A 23,391-nucleotide genomic window follows, 5' to 3' on the forward strand; every position below is an offset into this window, starting at 1 on the left:
CAGAGGGAATGCATGATGATGTTTATGTGAAGCGTAGTTTGGATCTTCTTTTGCTGCTGGTTCGGTCAATATTGTTTGGAGAGAGATAAAACTAACAGCTTTAGAATCAACGCAAAAGGGGCGTAAACATAAAGCGCGACCCGCCGAAACATCAGAATCAGCGAGGTGTCGGCTTTCAGCCCCGACCGTGTCCGTGCTGTCGGGTGAGAAAGGCGACATCTCACTGATTCTGATCCGCTTTGTGTTTACGTCTTTGTGCAGAATCCGTGTACCTGCTCTCATTTACTGTTTTAGCTTTTGTGTGGATTAACCTGAGATTCTGGCATTTCGGGCAAAATTAATTTATATTAAAAAATCGATTCAGGATTTTAATGAATCGATATCACGTTGTCCAAGCCAGAATCGATTTTAATCGATAAATTGATTATCAAAACCCACCCCTAGTCATATGATTGTTGGGTTTTTCTCTGAATGTATCATTGTAGGGTCAACCTTACAATATAAAGCGCCTTGAGGCGACTGATGTTGTGATTTGGTGCTATATAAATAAAATTGAATTGAATAGAACAAACAGCAGCCCGATATCAGTCAGAGCTGTCATTAAACAGAAGCTATGAACACAGCTCTCTTGAGTGGGCAATTGAAGAAGTTTGTTTCAAGTTTTAGATTTAGGTTGCTCTTCATATTGTTTTGATGCCACCAAAGAAGACTGTGTTGAAAAGCTTTCAGTAATGAACCGTTTTTCAGTACAAGCTTAAATGCTTCAGAAAGCTTCATTTAGCCTGCAGAAACACAAAGTCCATTGAGCCAAAATGGAAGGAAACACACGGGCAGACAAAAAGTACAACACAACAGAAAGCTAGGACAAACCGAGAGTTTATATACAGACAGATGGAGCATTAAAAGAGAATGAGTCACATCTGGGGGAAAATAAGAAACAGGTGAAAATAATCAGATAACTAAACAGGGGAAGCAAAAACGCACAGGAGACAGACTAGAAAAATAAAACAGGAAATGGCGACTATAGATATGGATGAAACACGGGAACGTAAAATAAACTTAACCAAGGAACAGAATACAATCAAACTAGAATTATGAACAGAACACAGACTACAGGTAAAAAGGCCTGAGGATATAGACATAATGAAACCAGCCATACTATAAAAATAAAAATTGCATAATTACAACAGACTAAGGGTCAAAGAAAAACCTAAAAATAACAGAAAATGAGCACAGGAAAAAACAAAACACACACACACACACCAAAAACAAAATCAGTATATATAGTATATATAGTAACAAAATAAAAATAAAACAAATGCCGTTGTAACTGAACTAGCTCCATAAAGGTTTAGTTTCACCAAACTAAAGAAAACAAGAAAACACCTGCAAATATTTTCTAAAAGTAGTGTTTGTTTTAAATTTAAAATATTGTACAACAAGACCAAGCTGCAAACGTGAACGCAATTCTTTTTTTCAACTGAAGCCTTTAATCGAACAATCAAACAAACAAATTGCCACTCTCTTATGGCCAGACACGTGACAGCTCTTCTGCTATCATTTTGTTCACATTTGAAATAAAAATGCAGACATAAGTGTACACATTAGTTTTTGAGTGCTAGTGAAAAGGGTTTTCTTTTTGTTTGTACTCTCTTGAGAATTTTTCTCCTCAAAATGCAACATTTGTACTTGCAAAAATTATTTACGTGCGCTTAGAATAGAGGCACATGATCTATAAGTCATTTCTAAATGTTAATGTTTGGTTTATTTCGGTGTTTTATTGGTTCCTGACTAAATCAGTTTGGCTTCATAACTGGACCGTTTAATTTAATATTGAAGCCTTACTCTGAGAGCTGTCAGTATACTTTGAATTTCACCCGTCATATTCCCCCCGATGTAAAATCTTCTGTTCTTATTTAAACGGCTGACTGTGAATTGAATTTAACATTAAAATATATTTTAATACAAGAAGAAACATTTTCACCGGGAGCAAAAATAGCATGTTAATAAGTGGACATCCTGAAGATTGTATTTTAAATATTGTTCAGTTCTCTTCCAAACCCCAGCAGCTGTGTGTTGTAAGTTTTGAGTGTCTATTAAAATGAAAATAAAAGCATCTAACATCTCACCTGTTTGTCTTTATTCAGGCATACATGTGTTTATTAATAGAGAGATTAAGCTTGTGTTTCTGACATGTAGTGGCTTTGCTTAACCGTATGAAGCTTATTAGACATTATGAAACAGATGATACGTAAAAGCAAATTTTGCCAAAGTGCTTAAGGTACTTTTTAATTATTTTTTTCTTAAAAAAAATCTACTACATTATGTGCATTTTTTTCATTTCATGTGTAATTTCCAATGCAAATATTAATCACAGTTACATTAAGAAGGAAACGCAGTAAAAACTCAGGAACGGAGATGTCATCACGTACACTGCCGTCCTCGGGAAGTCAGGACTCCCATGTGAATCGACAAAGTCCGGACTGGCGAGAGAATTGAGAAACTGCCATTATTTGTTGTATTTCGTCACTGGGAGCCTCCAAACATAAAAACTTGAGCCTAAACAGAAACACGTGAAAGGCAGTCCTGCTCGTGTATTCATCACCAGGAGATATCAAAGACATGAAAGGCAAAATCGTGTGCCATAGCCAGGGGTTAAAATGGGCCCGTGTTTTTATTTATTTATTATTGCAATGGTGGCTGATAATGAAGTCGTCAGCAAAGAACAAGTGACTTTTAATGAACACAGCACATAAACATAGTTGAATGTAGTACAGCTTACATGTGTGTTTATCAGTTAGCCATCTTAACTATATTCCTGGACAGCATTATTCTTCGACAGTATTCCACAGTGGTGCAGTTTGGTATGTAGCGCAGTGAGTTTTAGGCCTCAGTAATGCAGTGCAACGTTGTTATTGTTAAGTGTGATTCATCACTAAGCTGTCAATCACTTGAGTTGACCTCATTTAAATCGATAATAAAATATAAATATTATACATATAAGAAACCCCAAAGAATAAATTCGAAACCGAATTGGTTAAGAAAGAACAAGCCCCGCCTCCCCCTGCTATTTACGTGCTCAGATGCAGCCTGACTCCATCCTGATTCTTGATGTTCAGAACACACACACACACACACACACACACACACACACACACACACACACACACACACACACACACGCACACACACACACACACAGGTACTGTTTAAAGTTTAGTGTTAACCTGAGTCACTGATCATTTACAGTATTACACAGTCTGGCAGTCTTTGCATGATGTCCACGTTACTGTAAGTTTCCAGCTGACTCTCAGCTGTGCCAGCAGGAAGGAGGCTCAATAAACCTGCATCCTGAGGTTTGTCATGCAGGATTAAATGAGGCAGACTTTGTTCAGACAGCTAGGATTGTATTTTACACTGACTCTAGATCAGTATAAGTATCATACAATGTAAACGAAGCACTGAAACTTGCACATATTTTTATAGATGCATTGAAGCTAATCGGGATATTTACTGTCAATCTGTGGCTGCGATTAATGACTTTACTGGAAACTTTATTAAGTAGTAACTCATTACTTCATCACAGAGGCTAATATTTCTGTCCTAAAATCGTTTAAATAGTAACAGCCAGTGGCGGAGCGGGGGTGGCTTACTGGGCTTACAACGACCGACAGTCTCGGTCGTTGTGTCCTTGGGCAAGACACTTCACCCGTTGGCGCCAGTGTCCGGCAGCCTCGCCTCTGTCAGTGCGCCCCAGGGCGGCTGTGGCTGCAATGTAGCTTGCCATCACTTGTGTGTGTGTGTGTGGATGATTGTGTATAGTGTAAAGCGCTTTGGGGTCCTTAGAACCAAGTAAAGCGCTATGCAAATACAGACCATTTACCTGTCCTGAATCAGTCTTATTAGGTAATGTTCAAATAATTTGATCATCCCAGTGTTTTCAGTGTGGGAGAAAGTACTCAGGGCCTTCAAATTACACACTATGAAAGGCAGCAACAAGTTTAATATTCAGAAACTTAAAGTATGTATCAGCAGCAGATTGGACCTAAAAATAAATGTTTGTTTTAGTTCTATGAAGCTTTGAGTATTTTGGATTAGTAGCACTGCTGTGTTTGTTGTATCATATTGCTGTAATTGTTTATATGCTTTATATATTCTGAGATAAGTTGATCTATAGTGTTACATCATATTCTATAAGGATGTTATGTGTTTGTAGGCTTTCTGCCCAGTTTGACCCATTTAGCAGAAGTCAGCCTGTTTAAGACTCTGATATCTAAAGCAGTTATGACATGGTCTGATTTTCTCACCCAATAAAGGAATATTTAATATATCAGTCTAGTCTTCATTCTATCAAAAACAGTTATCACAACTTGTACATTTTCTTTTTACACATATATGTAAGCATTGAGCCAAAATAGAAAACATTAAACATGTTAACAACACAAAAGCCATATTAAACACAGACTACTTTAGGCCCGGATTCGTCACATCATACCTTAAAGACCGGATTAAGATAAGATAAGATAGAACTATTAATCCCTCGGGTGGGTTCCTCTGGGAAATTCGATTGTCTCCCCAGAAACATTTCTATTGTGTTTTGTGTGCTTTTTCAGCTTTTTTCTTTTTGCAGAGTTTTTGTTTTTGCAGGTGTTTTTGTTTTTAGAGCATTTTTCTTTTTGCTGGTGTTTTCTGAAGTTGCAGTGCAGCGTTTTTCTTTTTGCTGTGTTTTTCTTTTTAGAGCATTTTTCTTTTTGCTGGTGTTTTCTGAAGTTGCAGTGCAGCATTTTTCTTGAAGTTGCAGTGCAGCATTTTTCTTTTTGCTGGGTTCTTCTATTTGCAGCATTTTTCTTTTTGCTGGTGTTTTCTGAAGTTGCAGTCCGTTTGGCCTCTCAGGGCCACCGTATTTATTCCCATCTTGTGGCAGAACATCTGAGGGAAGAACAATAAAACTGAGTTAAACAACCAAACACAACAGTAGACACAGTACACTGAAAAAAAAACAAAAAACGGACTGGCCATCTCTTGGATTTATGTAAGCATCTTGCATGTATTTAACACAATTGTCTCATGTTTTAAAGTTAAATGTAACTATATAGTGTAAAAACTACATGATATGCAGAAAGGGTGTATTAAATTGTTTATATAATGTTCAGGTGAAGTAAGTCAATAAGATAGCAACGTTAAATCTCGTGAAACCACGCGTGATTTCATCTCGCGGGCTTTGGATCGTGGTTTAAAAAAGGTATCCATCTCAGTCAAGTCGAGCAGCCAACTCTACGTTTTTTGGTATGACTTGATTTTTTGAATTCATATTTACCATATTTCAGCCAAATGTAGTTAAACGTCTAGAGTGTCGCCATGTAACATGCTAAAAAAGAGCCGTTAGCTTATTTGCTGTTTTATCTGTTGTCAAAGAATTGGCGCTTTTTCATCTGAATTTGTCATTGGCACAAGAGCCGTAATATCACATTAAACCTAATTACGAGGCACTCATAACATAATTTGGCTTTCTGTGTGAATAGATTTGCCAACTGACTCTTCAGTTACATTGTGTATTTACTGCACCGTGGTATTAGTGAGATTTTGGACATTGAAAAGCTTTAGCTAATATCATCAGCGACATTATGCTAGCTTACATCCCTACCCCTCCTGCCCTCACCTGCTGTCCTTTTGTTTTTGTTTTTTTTGTTTTTTTTTGGTTTTTTTGCTGCACATTGAAAGATGACCTCTATTCTGCATTTCACCAGGAGTCAGCTGATGGATTGTGGGTTCAAGGTGTTATGGTTAGAAAGTATATTCTACTTTTGCTTAAGGTTTCTGTAACTTAATTATAATAAGGTTTTTTTTTATAATTATTAGGTGCATGCATAATCAAACAGACTGAGAAATCCAAAATCTGCCATAGGTTTAACTTATACCTGTATGTATTGTCAGAAAGGTGAATACTGGACTCACATTAATGCACACTTGAACTAAAATGAGGTTGTAACTTGTGGGTGGTTGGGTTGCAAATCAAAAACAAACATCTTTGGATTTTTTTAATCCCATAAGATCTGGAAACACAGTTTTTATTCAACAAAACATTACTGATTAACCAAGCACAGTGCCTGCTGTTATTTCAAAATAATTTTATAATAATAATAATAATAATAATACATTTTATTTGAGGGTGCCTTTCAGAAACCCAAGGTCACCTTACAAAAAAACACAATTAATAAAAGGAACAATAGTCATAAAATACATAAAATAAGTTAAAATTACAAAACAGAGCGTGACAACAGATAAAATCAGCATTAAAGCGAATAAGCCAGTTTAAACAGATGTGTTTTGAGCTGTGTCTTAAATACGGAGAGGGAGTCAATATTTCTTAGTGCAGGAGGAAGAGAGTTCCAGAGCCGAGGAGCAGAGCGACTGAAAGCTCTGTTCCCCATAGTGATAAGGTGTGAGGACGGAACAGTAAGATGAATAGCAGATGATGATCTGAGAGTGCGGGAAACAGTGGTGATATGGAGCAGGTCACACAAATATGAAGGAGCAGATTTATGGAAACACTTGTATGCAAGAAGTAAGATTTTAAAATTTATGTCATTTCAGATAAAATGCAGCATTCCAGCGCATCCCAACCTTGCCTTTACTGTCAAGGTTTCTGACGGAGCTAAGTTTCTCTCTGACAGTCTGCTGAAAGTGTTCGCAAAGTGATCGGGGAAACGGGGCACAAAGCTAAAGGATGTAGCTGCCATGATGACAGTAAGAACTTTAAAATTCTTTAACTACAAAGTGTATATGTATTGCATTAGGTCAGTAAAAGATTTTTATGCTGCATCCATTAAAACAGTCAACTATTACCTGTGAGTACTGATTCCACTAAAAGGATGCCATAATTTCCGTCATGCATTTACTGGCCCACTGAGAAAAATGTATCTTTTTTTAAAAATATATGTTCTGGAAACTATATATCCATAAAGTTGATGTCAAACAGGAACTTTTGACATTGCTTTGTAGATGCTGGTGTTGCATGTTGACTGGTTTAAAAAGTCAAGAGTTTTTGTCTGGGATCATTTTCTTCTGTGCTACTGAAAAGTTCACAAATCTCTGTTTTCTTTGTTATAATACTTAAGGATGACATTAATGCTCGAAGGGAGTCCCTCATCAAAGTGCTCCGCATCTGTGTGAAAGACAATTGCAACATCTTGGTGCAGGAGTTCATGGTGAGTGTTTTATGAGTAGATTGTGGCTTTGCAACATTTAAAAATGCATTCAGTTATCCACTTGATCCTCATTGGACTGGTTAGGACCAGTAGTCCTCTTTAATAATTTGAAGTTCACATGAGGCCTGGTAGTGAACTCGGCCGCCGGCCCTTGAGGCCTCACCCCCACCCCTGTATTAGGGTTCACATCAGTGTGAAAAAACTTTAAATTTGTCATTCTAGTGAACAAAGGAAAATCCCACCAATATTTACATTAGCTTTTGTTTGAAAAAAAAAAAAGACCAACTGATCAACAGCTAACCAAATTGTGGGGCTGAAAGTCTAAATTCTAACATCTTCTGAGTGACATAACCTGGATTTCTGATGGGCCGGTGTCTTTCTAACAAAAACTAATGTAAAGTATTTGAAATTATTATGTTTTTCACCCTCTCTTAGAAACTCTGTTAGACCATGAATGGCAGCATGGCAAGCCACTCTTTGGCTATAGCTATTTACTATGTTGCTTGCATTGGTTTAAATTACTCTAACATTAGAACTGGTAGATCATGTTTTTGCTGGAGAAGTGCAAGGTTTTAGTCAACACCATCAGACACAAAGAAATGTAAAAATATATATTTTAAATTAAGTTGTTTCAGCTATTTTGACTATTACCAGCTTCTCTGTTCTACTGTTTATGCACGTATGTTTTCAAAGTAATTATACCACATTTAAAAGTAAGATTGTTTTGGCTTTTTATTATTAGAGTTAGGCAGCACGGTGGCACGGTGGTTAGCACTGCTGCCGCACAGCAAGAAGGTCCTGAGTTCAATTCCACCATCAGGCCGGGGTCTTTCTGTGTGGAGTTTGCATGTTCTCCCCGTGTTTGTGTGGGTTCTCTCCGGGTACTCCGGCTTCCTCCCACCGTCCAAAGACATGCAACTTGTGGGGATAGGTTAATTGGATAATCCAAATTGCCACTAGGTGTGAATGTGCGAGTGAATGTGAGTGTGAATGGTTGTCTGTCCCTGTGTGTTAGCCCTGCGACAGACTGGCGACCTGTCCAGGGTGTACCCTGCCTCTCGCCCTATGACAGCTGGGATAGGCTCCAGCACCCCCCGCGACCCTGAAAAGGAGAAGCGGAAGCGAATGGATGGATGGATAGAACTGGTAGATTCAAAAGAGATGAGTTTAAAAAGGAATCTTAAAGAAATGTTTTGTGTTTAACCAGGACTTGACTGAGGCCACTGCACAGATTGAGAAAACCACAATGAACATCTGTCTCCAGAGGATGCGCCAGGCAATGACTTTACTGATGTTGGCATCATCATCGAGGGTATAGTAGTTCTTCAAGATCTGGATAACGTGACCTTTGCAGTAGCCATGCTGTTTGGACCTTTTTTATTCCTTCAATATGAGTTACCCATCACAACTCTGCTACACTTTTGAGGTGATTCAAAGGGTGGTAATGGAGTTGGATGCAACTCAGCTCTCAAGAAAAGCTCACAAGTAAGACAAAACTGCTCCTGCTAGGAAAGCTCACTGTTATGCATGTGAGGTGATCAGCTCTAGGTGAGAGGACATTTAAATCTCACACTTGTTCTGCTGCATTTTTGAAGCTCAATTCCAGGAACAGATCGCAGAGTTCATTTTTATATACTCTGCAACTGCCATGAGGACATGGCCGTTTTTTTGTTGTTGTTGTTTGTTTTTCCTTTTGCTCTGTACAAGTTCTCTGTTTGTCTGTTTGGCAGCATTTTTCAATTTCTGTTTGTATTTTTTCTTTCTTTTACTAGTGAAGAGATGTAGCGTGAACAGTTATACAGTCTAAATATCCCATATAGGTCGTGTGAAATGGTATTTTCAGTTTCATTCAGTTGAAGTAAAGAACGTTGAATATTTCTAAGTGTGCTGTTTTGAACCAAGATGTCACAGTATGATCAGTGCTGTAATTTTTGACAGTCACTGTATCAATGTTATTTTTGCGTCTCTTGAATAAAGGTTTTGACCTGCAAGTGCTAATTTCTTTAGTTATTGGGGTAAAATGGGTAATGTTAATAGGAAGGTGTTTGCCAATTCAGTAACCTAATTTAATGTTAATGGAAACTAACATTACCTCAAATTGTTTAGTTATAATTGTTGTTTAACTGAATCTTGACATCAGAGGCCTTAAATAGAATGTTTTGTATTGTTCTTTCCCAAGATGGTTACCTGTAACATTTTTCAAAAGAAACAGTCTAATTTCTTTGCTGTGATTGATTCCAGAGAACACGGAAGAACTGACATTATTTAACAAGATAATCGACCTCTGTTGGGGTAGCGTTCAGATAGCTGCTCTGCTCTGTGTTTGTACAGGGCATTGGAGATGATAACAGTGAGTGGATTATATTCTTAATCTTAGTTACAGCGCTTTCAGAAAGACTGTGATAAAGTCTACTCTTCACCGCTGTGTAATCAATTATTGTAAATGTAAATGTTATCAGGAAATGATCAGACAGGAGAGGGTTTTCAGGAAACACTGTTAAATGTTCAGTTTCTATGCCATATGTTAAAACAAGATCTAGAGTGTGATTAAAGTGGTGGGTGGGTTCTTTTACATTTTGAGAGAAACCAATTGAGTCTAATAACAGATTAAATGCCATGTTGAGGCTGTCATTTTTAGCATCTACATGGATGTTAAAATCACCCACAATAATTATTTTATCTGAGCTCAGAACTAAATTAGATATAAAGTCTGAGAAATCAGACAGAAACTCTGTGTAAGGCTCAGGTGGACGATAGATGATAACAAGTAAGACTGCTTTCTGAGTTTCACAGCTGGGGTGGACAATGTTAAGCATCAGGCTTTCAAATGAATTAAAAGTCTGTCTTGGTCTTTCATTAATTAATAGGCTGGTGTGAAAAATTGCTGCCACACCGCCCCCTCGGCCTGTGCTTCGAGGTTTCTGGTAGTTAGAATGACTCGGGGGTGTTGATTCATTTAAACTAACATAATCATCCTGCTGCAACCAGGTTTCTGTAAGGCAGAGTGAATCAATTTGTTGATCAATTATTAAGACATGTACTAACAGAGACTTGGAGGAGAGAGACCTAATATTTAATAATCCACATTTCACTGTTTTACTCTTTGGTTCAGATGTGGATACTGTATCCACATCTGAGTATTGGGTAAAAGTTATTGAATGGTGTTGGGATAAAGTGAGAAAATTGTGAAAGATTAAAATATTCCAATAGCTCAAATTACTTCATCAAAACATGTTTAACCTCCTAAGACCCAAACTTTTCCACGGCTTGCATTTTTAATTTCTCTTTGATATTTGGGCATATTGGGACCTGACGAATGTAAAAACAAACAATTACCAGATTTTTTAGTTTTTTTTTACCTGATTTTTGTTTCTAAGAAAAATGAGAGCCACATATCAGGATATTCATTTAAAATTTCAATAGAACAGTAGCAGTATAATGTCCTCGTAAATGGATATCAGGCCCTTGTAGAGCAAAATTGAGTATTTTGGTCTAAATAACCCAAAATGTGATGTCCACATATGTGGACGCCAGGTCCTAGGAGGTTAAGTTACATTTTATCAACACAAATTGCACAGGTTTATTGAACATGAATAAATTGTGTTAATTTAACTCAATTGTTTAACAACAAATGTCCACTATTGAATTAAGTAAATCCAACAACATATTTTTTTCAGTGTATTTCTATACAGTGTTACGTGTCTTACCGTGCTGACATGAAGACACTTGGACAGGCTCGGATAAAAGGGGGGTACAACTCAGCTGTAAACTCGCCAGCTGAGGGAAAATTTCTTTAATGGCGCCATCGGTTTGCAGGAGGTTCAGGAAGTCTTTGCATGTTTTTTCTCCTTTATTCATGATCTTATCCACGAGCTCAATGACGTATGTCTCCGCATTTGCGTTGTTGATACTTTTAAGATTGTTGCACTCCCGGTGAGTGATCAGCTTATTCTGATGCACTTTGTTGAGAATTAGCCTGTGGTCTCCGGACAGAATCTCATGAATGGCTGTTTTATTGCTCCTTATTGCATTTTGGGCCGACATGCTGAATCTGCGCAAAGGAAAGAGTCAGAGGTGATCCTAAACACTACTGTCTATGAGAACGAAGTGGTTTACTACAGCTTACTATCGTAATAATAGCTGCACATTATATTACACAAAACGTAATTCTCTTACGGTCAGTTGGAACTTCTGCTGTCCTCGTTCCTTCTTTCAAATAACATCCAGCACGAAACTATCCCGTCTTCTCGAGAAGGGTCTGGCTGCAGCCACTGTGGAGCTCCACAGTAGCCGGAAGCACGTGACCTCCATACTAGCCGTAAACACGCATGGATACCGTGGAAGTCTTGCAAGTTGATCGCAAAGGTTGGTTAAGTCTTTCTTAAATAAATTTGCCGTTAGTGATTTCATAATTCTAGGAATCGTCTAGTTTTCTTACAATGATCATGTTGCCACTTATTTAGCGTTACAATTTATTTTAATGTTTTTTCATCGTGCTCCATGGCAGAGAAACACACAAATATGCTTTTTCCTGGGCCTGGTTTAAGTAAGAGAGCTGGATTAACAGCTTCTGTGGGCGAGAAGAAGCAAAAACCACATTTTGCATTAGAGTATGATTTATTGTTGGCGTCAGAGATGCAAAATAACGAATACTTCAATACTGTACTTAAGTAGAATTTTCTGGTATCTTTACTGCTGTACTTTTTTGTGCCTACTGTATACTTCTTTATACTTCTCACATTTTAGCACGCGTATCTGTACTTAGTAATCCGTACATTTGTAAATCAGCCCCCCGCACACGTGCTTTGGACGCAAGATTACTTCAAAATTTTGTACATAAATTATATTTTAGACCCTGTACTTCTTACTTCGACTTGACTAAAAAGTCGAGTGAGTGCTTTCTAAACAGAGGTATCTAAACTGTAGTAAGGAACGTGTGTACTTGTGACACCTTTGGTTAGCGTCAACACTGTAAATTTCGTCACAAACAGATTTATATATTTATCAATACTTCTATTCGTTATTCTTTTCTGTACAGCTTTTTTATTGCCCAGATTTTAGTTAGCCCCTGTTCAATTGACTGTTATATGTCAATAGAAACATGTCTCACAAATTAAAGTGTCTTGTAAAATATTTGTGGGGGGTTTTTTTCCAAGAATTTTCTTCCCAAATCTATTACATGCCAACTGTAAATTGTTATTTCTGCTAAAAGCTTAACTTAAATGTGTATATGGTGTTTATCTGTTTCTCTCTCTGTTTTAGATGCACACATCAATCTGGAATTCGGGCTTAAAGCCAGAATTGCAGGAATGCAACACGTGTTGCAGAGGACTCTTTCACTGCCCTCTGTGCCCCACTTTCAGCCCTACTGTCAGGGCAAAGATTGAGGAGCATCTAAGTGTGCATATAAAAAAATGCTTTGCCTTTCAAAGGTATGTTTGTATTAAACATACTTTATAGTTATAAATATGCACTTTTTTAAGCACTTCTGCAGTATCTTTGTTGACTTAAAAGTTGCTGTTGATATTGTACAGTTCAGTGCATTCATCTGCAACAAAAATAGTGTTTTTATAAAATATATTTTTATTTACTTTTCACCACTTTTCTTGACATAACTTTTGTGATCCATACCATTTTGCTTTCATTATTGAGGTTGGCTTGGATGTTTTTGTTAACATGTACAATCTGATTGTTAGACAAATTGATTGCATTCTATACAAGTACATTTAAATTACATCTGTTTGTTTGTTTTTTTTCTCTTACAGATAAAATGATATGCCGGTGCAGGCTGCCTTGTAGGACAACAGGACACTTTCACTGCCCTGTCTGTAATCTTACAATCATACGGCGTGGGGATATGGCAAGGCATTTATTGTCTTGTCAGCATTCTTCAATGCCAAGTCAGCCACCATTATCAGGACTGCTCCCCGCTGAACTCTCCGAGGAGACCCGTATTCCTCCGGCAGTACTCTTCGAGGAGCCCCGTCTCCCCCCCAAGGTTTTGTCTTCGGTATCTGAACCATTTTCTGAGTCTTTGTTAGAACATTCATTGGCTCTACCCTCTGTGTTCAATAAAACTGCAGCTGATGGAAAGTCCATGAAAATGACATGCCCTCACTGTGGCCTTACTCTTCATAGCTCTGGCAAGCTATTTGCACACTGGAGAGAGGAAGCCAAAGCTGTGCTTGAAGGACAACACGTGCCCATTTTCAGACTGAAAAAGCGCAAGTTCCAGGAAGTCAGTCAGGTCAGTATTCACTTTAAACAGTAGTGTAATTACATGGTTAGTGACATTTGAATAACTGTTAAAAAACTGTTCTGCAACAGAGAAATAACTATGTTTTTATCCCCATTTGCCTGACACAGGAGCCAGCAGTTGTTGAAGATCTGTGTCCTGCTGTGCAGTGGGTTGTCCAAAATAAGGCACTTTTCCGTGGACATGTAACAATGCCCAAATATCTGTCCTTAAATCAAGGGGACCAGCAGAGGGTCTTAATAGACATGTCAGAGGAAGAAGACACTGGAGCAAGGGACTTGTTCCTCTTTGTTTTTCAGTTTGCAGAGGACATGGAGCTCTTTTTGAAAGCATGTGCTGATGAGCAGGGGCTAAGGGTCAGTGCTATGTTTGACATGTAATGGACAAATGAAGGCACTGGCTGTGTTTGTTTGTTTGTTTAATATGTTGTTGTTGTTGTTGTTTTTTTTGCGTAGTACAAAATTCCAATTAAACTTATTTCAAAATGTTGTTCACTTTATTCTGTGTCCATACTTATAATAAAGTGTAACAGCATTAAATGTAAATGTAACAGCATTTTTTTTAAACTTGTAATTTCAAAATAAAAAGCTTATTGTTGATATTAACAGTAAAGAATTGCAATCAATAATATTTTTATACATTTTAAACATTAACACTCTGGGCTCTATCCTGGCCATCTGTGGACACTTCACTTATTCTTTTTTTTGACTACTGCACTGCAGTGGACCAAAAGAATGACACGGGTTTGAGCTTAACCCTAGAACACTATCGCTGGGTGATTTACACCCGAGAAAATACATTTACATCATTTCTCTCTCCTGCAGCTGTTTGCGTGTCGAGGAGCCTGTGCCATCACCAGGGAAGTCTCAAATGTCCCAGGAATGGGTGGACCAAAGACCAGCTTTCCAGAGTCATTATTTTGTTTTAGGAGTTTTATTTTTCATTTTGTTAGACATGGCACAGTTGAAAGTAAAAGACGACCACTCTAATTTGTCATGTGTTGTCATATTTTGATATATTTGATTACTTTTCATTGGTTATATTATATCGGGTAAAAATCACCCGGCATTAGTGATCGTGTTACTATTTATAGCGATAGTGTTCCAGGGTTAAGGATCTAATAGTTGTGTGTGTTGTGCATGACATTGCCACACAAATATGTATTTGCAAGATAGAGTAGAATAAATTATGACGCATGAAATATTACATAGGCTGCAGTGAATTTCTGTTGATACAGCCTATTGAGCTTTGAGTTTCCCAGTCAAACTTAGCTTTGAAGCACCTGCTAAAAACACTTTTACTCTTGTACATTTCAAAACAAGACACCATAGCCAAAATATTAACAAAATATATATTATTAAAAAATTCAAAGCTGCAGCACATACAGCAACAAACACCGTTAGTAAATGTGTCCTGGAGTTTATGCAGGTGCAGAAAGTGCTGCTGCTGCTGTAAGTAAGCCTAACAGCTTCCAGATCACTTATTTTTCTGGAAAGATGGTAGGAAGGGCATCACTGCTCATTTCTACAGTCTCCCAGATCTTGGAATACAATCCCTTTGTATTGTATTGTTTTGTATTATTTGTACACTTATGTCTGCATTTTTATTTTAAATGTGAACAAAATGATAGCAGAAGAGCTGTCACGTGTCTGGCCATAAGAGAGTGCCAATTTGTTTGTTTGATTGTTCGATTAAAGGCTTCAGTTGAAAAAAAGAATTGCGTTCACGTTTGCAGCTTGGTCTTGTTGTACAATATTTTAAATTTAAAACAAACACTACTTTTAGAAAATATTTGCAGGTGTTTTCTTGTTTTCTTTAGTTTGGTGAAACTAAACCTTTATGGAGCTAGTTCAGTTACAACGGCATTTGTTTTATTTTTATTTTGTTACTATATATACTATATATACTGATTTTGTTTTTGGTGTGTGTGTGTGTGTTTTGTTTTTTCCTGTGCTCATTTTCTGTTATTTTTAGGTTTTTCTTTGACCCTTAGTCTGTTGTAATTATGCAATTTTTATTTTTATAGTATGGCTGGTTTCATTATGTCTATATCCTCAGGCCTTTTTACCTGTAGTCTGTGTTCTGTTCATAATTCTAGTTTGATTGTATTCTGTTCCTTGGTTAAGTTTATTTTACGTTCCCGTGTTTCATCCATATCTTATTTAGTCGCCATTTCCTGTTTTATTTTTCTAGTCTGTCTCCTGTGCGTTTTTGCTTCCCCTGTTTAGTTATCTGATTATTTTCACCTGTTTCTTATTTTCCCCCAGATGTGACTCATTCTCTTTTAATGCTCCATCTGTCTGTATATAAAGTCTCGGTTTGTCCTAGCTTTCTGTTGTGTTGTACTTTTTGTCTGCCCGTGTGTTTCCTTCCATTTTGGCTCAATGGACTTTGTGTTTCTGCAGGCTAAATGAAGCTTTCTGAAGCATTTAAGCTTGTACTGAAAAACGGTTCATTACTGAAAGCTTTTCAACACAGTCTTCTTTGGTGGCATCAAAACAATATGAAGAGCAACCTAAATCTAAAACTTGAAACAAACTTCTTCAATTGCCCACTCAAGAGAGCTGTGTTCATAGCTTCTGTTTAATGACAGCTCTGACTGATATCGGGCTGCTGTTTGTTCTATTCAATTCAATTTTATTTATATAGCACCAAATCACAACATCAGTCGCCTCAAGGCGCTTTATATTGTAAGGTTGACCCTACAATGATACATTCAGAGAAAAACCCAACAATCATATGACTAGGGGTGGGTTTTGATCATCAATTTATCGATTAAAATCGATTCTGGCTTGGACAACGTGATATCGATTCATTAAAATCCTGAATCGATTTTTTAATATAAATTAATTTTGCCCAAAATGCCAGAATCTCAGGTTAATCCACACAAAAGCTAAAACAGTAAATGAGAGCAGGTACACGGATTCTGCACAAAGACGTAAACACAAAGCGGATCAGAATCAGTGAGATGTCGCCTTTCTCACCCGACAGCACGGACACGGTCGGGGCTGAAAGCCGACACCTCGCTGATTCTGATGTTTCGGCGGGTCGCGCTTTGTGTTTACGCCGTTTTTGCATTGATTCTAAAGCTTTTATCTCTCTCCAAACAATATTGACCGAACCAGCAGCAAAAGAAGATCCAAACTACGCTTCACATAAACATCGTCATGCATTCCCTCTGACTTTTGCTGTTTTGCTTCCACCACGATAAAAATCACACTTCATGCACAGCTCTTTCTCTCTCTCTCTGTATAGAACAGTTTCCCATCTAAAAATCTGTTTTCTGCATTATTCGCTTGCTTGTTATGCACAAGTCTACTGTTGTTTACAGCACTGTTTTTTTCCCCTTTTACTTAGAAAACCTAATTTCTGTGGTTCAATAGGCTACTGAACAAATTTAAACTTTTTAAAATTATACAAAATGCAAAACACTTAGCTGTGTCTCTAATAAAACCTCTGTAACTTCAGAGGTAATGTTCATATGTTGATTAATGGTTTTCTATCGTTTTTGATGTACTGCAGAATATTTTTATAAAATCCCAGGACAGGAAAATCACCTTCATGTTTTTCTGTGTTTTATCTTCAGCTACTTTGACACAAAGGTATCTGCTGTGATGCTTACACCTTTGAAAAAGTCTTGCGAGTGTTGAATCGAATCGAATCGTGGATTGAATCGATTCAGGACCTTGTGAATCGGAATCAAATCATTCTAGAAATCAGTGACGATACCCAGCCCTACATGACCCCCTATGAGCAAGCACTTTGGCCACAGTTTGAAGCAGGAAAAACTCCCTTTTAACAGGAAGAAACTTCCAGCAGAACCAGGCTCAGGGAGGGGCGGCCATCTGCTGCGACCGGTTGGGGTGAGGGAAGGAAGACAGGATAAAAGACATGCTGTGGAAGAGAGCTGAAGATTAATAATTCAATGCAGAGAGGTCTATTAACACACAGTGAGTGAGAAATGTGACTGAGGAAGAAATACTCAATGCATCATGGGAATCCTATATGCCTTAGCAAAAAGGAAAGATTTTTTTTTCCTTACACAATTCCACTTGTTTTGTGACATAAAATAACTAACCTCCATCCTCAGATATCAGTGTGTGGGAATGGGGCAATGGGAGTGGAACACCTGAGCCTGAGGCAGCAGGTTGGCAGATATGTGGTTTATTTTACACATATACAAAGGGTCTGCCTTCACCAAATAAATTATCATGGTAAATACAATGCGCTCCATAAATTTATTTCTTAAAATGCAGCTTTTATGTCTTTTAATCATGATTTACAATGTACAGTTGCACATGGGCGTGCACACACACACGCACGCACGGATAAATTCAGTGTGAAATCCACTGTGAGATCTTTACAAAATATGTTATGTTTGTGTAATAATACTGTGCGTTTTTGCAGCAGGGTGGGGGATTTGTGGGGAATACTCTCTGCTGCGACAGGGATGCTGCAGCACAGCTTCTTCTCAGTGCTACACCAAAGGCTGTAAACCTGTTATTCCTGCTGTCCAGAAGTAGAGGGCGCTATTGTATAGCGTGTAGTCGTTATTGGAGGATCTGAGTCACTTCCGAGTCTGTTCTCAGAAGGCGGGATAGTTTCGAGCTCAATGTTATTTGAAAGAAGGAACGAGGTTTCGTTTTCAAGGACAGCAGAAGTTCCAACTGACCGTAAGAGAATTACGTTTTATGTAATATAATGTGCAGCTATTATTACGATAGTAAGCTGTAGTAAACCACTTCCTTCTCATAGACAGTAGTTTTTAGGATCACCTCTGACTCTTTCCTTTGCGCAGATTCAGCATGTCGGCCCAAAATGCAATAAGGAGCAATAAAACAGCCATTCATGAGAGTCTGTCCGGAGACCACAGGCTAATTCTCAACAAAGTTTATGAGAATAAGCTGATCACTCAGCGGGAGTACAACAATCTTAAAAGCATCAACAGTGCAAATGTGGAGACACACGTCAATGAGCTCGTGGATAAGATCATGAATAAAGGAGAAGAAACATGCAAAGACTTCCTGAACCTCCTGCAAACCGATGGCGCCATTAAAGAAACTTTCCCTCTGCTGGCGAGTTTACAGCTGAGTTGTACCCCCCTTTTATCCGAGCCTGTCCAAGTGTCTTCATGTCAGCACGGTAACACACACGTAACACAGTATAGAAACACTGTGTCTCCTGTTGTGTTTGGTTGTTTACCTCAGTTTTATTGTTCTTCCCTCACATGTTCTGCTACAAGATGGGAATATGTCACAGGTAAGATGGTGATGCAGAAACAGCCTCCTACACTTGTGACATTGCTTGAGACAGATATGTAGATGAAATTCTGTGGTTACGCATCCTGTAGTAACACATGTAAAATCTTGGTGTCCACTCTTTAGGATGTTTATCAAATCATTAGCCGGCCCGTCGGCCTCTGCGTGATCATAAACAATAAGAACTTCAAGGATGGTTCACAGAGAAGAGGGACAGATAAAGACGCCCGTAAGTTTCAGGGGCAGATTTTTTATTCTTTCTTGTTAGTATCTGGTACTTAAATATTTTTCTCTAATTACATTTTTTGCAGAAAGCTTGGCAGAGGTGTTCAGGTGTCTGGGCTTCAGAGTGCTGATGTGTGAAGACCTGAACAAGGATCAGATGGATCAGGCACTGACGTTTGTTGCTTCCCTGGCAGACATGTCTCAGCTGCAGAAGTTCAACTTTAAAGAGTGGGATGGCAGCAGCTTTGTTGATCCTCAGCAGGTCCTTGAGCACGGTGATGCTTTCATCTGCTCTATTCTGAGTCACGGAAAAAAGGGTGTAGTTTTGGGAACTGACAGGAACCCCCTCCCCATTAAAGAAATTACCCGGAAGTTCAGGGGGTGTGACCAGTCCGTCCTCACCGGTAAGCCCAAAGTGTTCCTGATCCAGGCCTGCCAAGGAAGTAACATACAGCGTGGAGTGCAGATGAACGATATGGAGATTGATGATGATACTTCACCATTGACCATCCCTGAGGAAGCTGATGTTCTGGTTGCCATGGCCACTGTTGAAGATCATGCTTCACTTAGACATATAGTCGATGGAAGCTGGTTCGTTCAGTCTCTTTGTGAGCAGCTGAAGGAGCGCTGTCCCAGGTAATTGTTTTAAAATCACCAAACACATGTGCACACTGACCCTGACAGTGATATCAACATGTTTTTGTATCTCTATAAATGCTCTTAGGGGCGAAGACATCGTCTCCATCCTCCACTACGTGAACGATGATGTAGCACATCGAGAGACCTCCTCGTTGGCCAAGCAGATGCCTGAAGTGAGATTCACCCTGAGAAAGAAACTTGTGCTGCCACCTCAGCGCACCTGAAGTCATCATGGAAATACAGCACATCTTACTGTGCAACTAGGGATGCATGATTACTTATCAGAGTTAGTTATTATGTTTCTTAAAATGTTTCCTTTATATTTTCCATCTTTCTGTCATCATTTTAAATCTTATTTTTCTAAATCTGAATCTCGCATTGAGGTGCTGCATTTCATACTGTAGCAGTTTTATATCAAAGAATAAATCTCAGACTGGGAACACAACTGGTGTTATTTGTGTTGGGAGGTTTTTACATGTGCTGCAGTAGAGCTTCACGGGTGCTTTTCCTAAACTGAGCCTTTACATTCTTAAACCTAGTAACATTACTTAATCAAAAAGGTTACTTTTATTTCAAACAACAAATCTCACAACGGTCTCCTGATAGTAACAATAAAAATGTTACATTTCACTTGTTATGTCCTTTAATTCTCTCAGAATACATCAGTTTGCTTCAGAACAGTTTGACTTGATTTCTCCCTCCACAAATCCTGAAAGTTACCATGGCTACCATATGTGGTTGAAAGAAACATGTTCCAGCAAAACCTTTATTTCAAAAATGTTGTTTATTTTCTTCTGTCCCTCATTTTGTTTTGTTTTTTTCATGTGGATCTCTGAACTGTTAGATGAAGGGAAATACTTGATTTAAAAAAGGTGAAGTTCAGAGAAGGACATCCCAGTGTTTGAGTAGTCTGTGCTGGAGCAAAGAGACCACAGCTGAAGCCTATTATGGTTAATAGGTATTGCGTAAGTGCTGTAGGAAACATCTGCACTGGCCTTCTATCGTCTGATCACACATTGAAGTCATCTTGTCAGTGCTGGAAAGTAACAGTCTTAAACAATCTGTCTATATGCATTGAAATTGCTATAAATAGTACTGAATATATCCAGAGTCAAGTCATGTCATAGATATTAACGTATGATATGCAGCTTATAAATGTTTGGGCTGCCTGCAGAGATGAGCATCTCCCTTTGGTTTGTGTGCTTTGACACTTTCAAGAACCTGGCTGTCTGATCACTGATGTAATCAGTGATCCTCCAGTCATGGTGGTTATAGACAGAGTTGCCCTGTTTTCATGTTTATTGTTAGTCTTTCAACCCAGTGTTAATGGGGTTGAAATTGAATCCATAAAGAAAGAACGGGTAGAGCCAAAAAACACCTTTGGTTACACGCTTGTCCATAAGTGACAGTGGCTTCCTTCTCAGGCTCCTCAGAAGCTGGTGTGCCCTCTGACTCTCACCTCCCTGCACTCCTCCGCCTCATCCTATATGCAAGTCTGACTGAGTGAAATCCAGAATTTAAAAGAACTCTACATCACTCAGCCCTCTGCTTCCTGAAGTGTGGACACAGATTGAAAATGTGGGAGTCTTGCTGTCCACTACAAAGGACACTGAATCAAACATTTTGTTACGTTCCCCTGAGGGATCTAGGCGGGGAGGGGGAAGTAACAAAAGTGACCGGGTCAGAAAAAGGAGTCAAGGAGGCAAAAGGGTAAATTAAAGAGTATTATAGTCTCAATTCATACTAATTAAAAGAGACGGACAAGCCGCTATCACCATTTAAGAAAACAAACAAAACTCAGGCGTTGGTCAATAAAGTAAAACGTAAGCCAAAAAGAGAGCAGCTCACTAGCTGCAAACACAACACCCACTCAGCTCACAAGCTGTAACCACACTACTGGCACTCTGGCCCAGAGCTCACCTTTCCCTGGGCTTAAATACTTTTAATTACTGATGTGAGTCAGCTGTGTAACAGGGAAAGGTGGCACCTCAGGCAAAAGAGGTGGTGGGACACGCCTACACAGGCACCTTCAGGAGGAGGCCCTGCTAGGGCCGTAACACCCCCTCCCATAAATACAAACCCGTGGTTTGTCAAATTATCACGATAACCAAAGCAAGTCCATAACCGTTTCATCACCTACTTGCAGGCTTTCCACCTACCAAACCCCATAGCAACGGTTAGGCATTTCCTGCGGAAGCTGCCAACCCCATCTCAGTGGGTTCACAACATTGACAGAGAGTGGCCCCAGACCCTTGAAACAGTGTCCCATGTGATAGCCAGGGCTTGGAACCATCACATGTGGAGAACCCAGCAGGCAGCTAGCAGGCTTTACTGAAACACAGACATGATTGTTAGCAAGGGGTGCAGATCAGAATGGTGGTTTTAAACATGAACTTTCTCCCCGCAAATCATTTTGATGACCGGAGAAATGGTCAACCAGCGGCAGCTCAGGGTTAGTTGACCTCTTACACTGACTACATGACACTACTGAGCAATTATGCTCCAAGTGTAGCCTTTTACTAGGCTGGGCAACCTTGTCGGTTTGAGAACCGCGACTGACTTTTCTCAAAGCAGGCCCGTTTTGCATTGAGTGGGCTTTCTGTTTGAGTGCCAGGTTGACACAATTGGCAACCACATGGCCAGGCTTGTGACAGAAAAAACACAGTTTGGGCCTAGATCTTAAAACCATAACTGCATTTGCTTTGTTAGCTGGCCCACTCTTACCTGTCCAGGATGCACAATGGTGCAGATGGATATCATGTCCTACAGCACTTGCTTTATGAGTCAGCTTAAACTCATCTGCCAGGGTGGCAGCTTGCTGTAAAGTTGTAGCCCTCTGTTCACTTAAATAACAAGCAATAGACTCAGGAACAGAGTTTTTAAAGTCCTCCACCATTATAAGCTCACGTATGGACCCCACATCGTTAACCTGGCTTGCAGAACACCACCTATCAAAGAGCTTTGCCTTCTCCCTGGCAAAGTCACGGTAGGACTGACCCTGTGCCAACTCCAAACCTCTAAACTGCTGCCTATAAGCTTCAGGTATGAGTTCATGGGCTTGGAGGACAGCACTTTTAAGCTTTTCATAAACTAAGCAGTCTTCCATCGACAAAGCAGAACAAACCTCCTGAGCCTTACCTGTCAATTTACATAGTAACATCACGCACCACATGTTTTGAGGCCATTGCAGTGCAGTCGCTATGCGTTCAAATGCAATAAAGAAGCTCTGAACACTGGACTCACAGAAAACTGGAACCAGGTGGATATTATTGCTCATAAACGAGTCTCTGGACACCTGTTCACCAACAGATGTAGGCCCAGTGCTCGTCAGCTCCAGCTGATTCAACTGGAACGCCATTTCAGCCTGAAGAAAACCACCACACACACACACGTGCCAATTCTCACAGGCTAGCCAACAATTAATGGTAACCAAACAACTTACTCTTCTTGACCAACTTACCTTCTGCTACCCACACATTAACAAATACAACCTACCCAGTTCCTAAGCACAACAAACTTTACCTACCTATCTTCTGGAGCGTGCTGTGCTCGAGGCAACTTGAAAGGCAGAACTTCAGCGACCGGAGCCCTGAATTGCCTACCCCCAACAGGGAACTAATCCCCACCCAGGATTACTCCAAAAATAAAAAAAGCAAAATAACAAAAGAGTGCCCGAAGGAAGAACTTAGGACAAAGCTCAGCTGGACACTCACCTAACTAAACTGGGAAGTTGAATCTCTAAAGGTGAAAAAAAACCCCCCCAAGATAATCAAAAACCAATTCCAACTCAAAACTCCCTTTTCAA

At 39.1% G+C, this 23,391-nt stretch overlaps 2 protein-coding genes and 1 long non-coding RNA gene across 3 annotated transcripts in view; 2 read left to right on the top strand and 1 right to left on the bottom strand.

The window, feature by feature from the left end:
• Window positions 1-23,391, bottom strand: part of LOC308412596 (caspase-8-like) — a 105,445-nt gene that overhangs the window by 9,558 nt on the left and 72,496 nt on the right. The gene's annotated exons all lie outside the window — the stretch shown is intronic.
• LOC308383855 lies at window positions 12,475-13,456 on the top strand. Its single transcript, XR_013969233.1, has 3 exons — window positions 12,475-12,640; window positions 12,974-13,206; window positions 13,347-13,456. It is a non-coding gene; the product is annotated as an uncharacterized lncRNA (long non-coding RNA).
• Window positions 17,448-19,810, top strand: LOC308413042 (caspase-8-like; the record flags this gene model as incomplete). Its single annotated transcript, XM_080907827.1, has 6 exons — window positions 17,448-18,137; window positions 18,263-18,606; window positions 18,707-18,723; window positions 18,849-18,951; window positions 19,034-19,583; window positions 19,672-19,810. The coding sequence occupies exons 2-6, from the start codon at window positions 18,270-18,272 to the stop codon at window positions 19,808-19,810; spliced, it is 1,146 nt and encodes a 381-aa protein (XP_080763953.1). The 5' UTR covers window positions 17,448-18,137; window positions 18,263-18,269.

The sequence above is a fragment of the Rhamphochromis sp. 'chilingali' genome, assembly GCF_963969265.1.
Source record: "Rhamphochromis sp. 'chilingali' genome assembly, chromosome: 16".
NCBI classification, from domain to species: Eukaryota; Metazoa; Chordata; class Actinopteri; order Cichliformes; family Cichlidae; genus Rhamphochromis; species Rhamphochromis sp. 'chilingali'.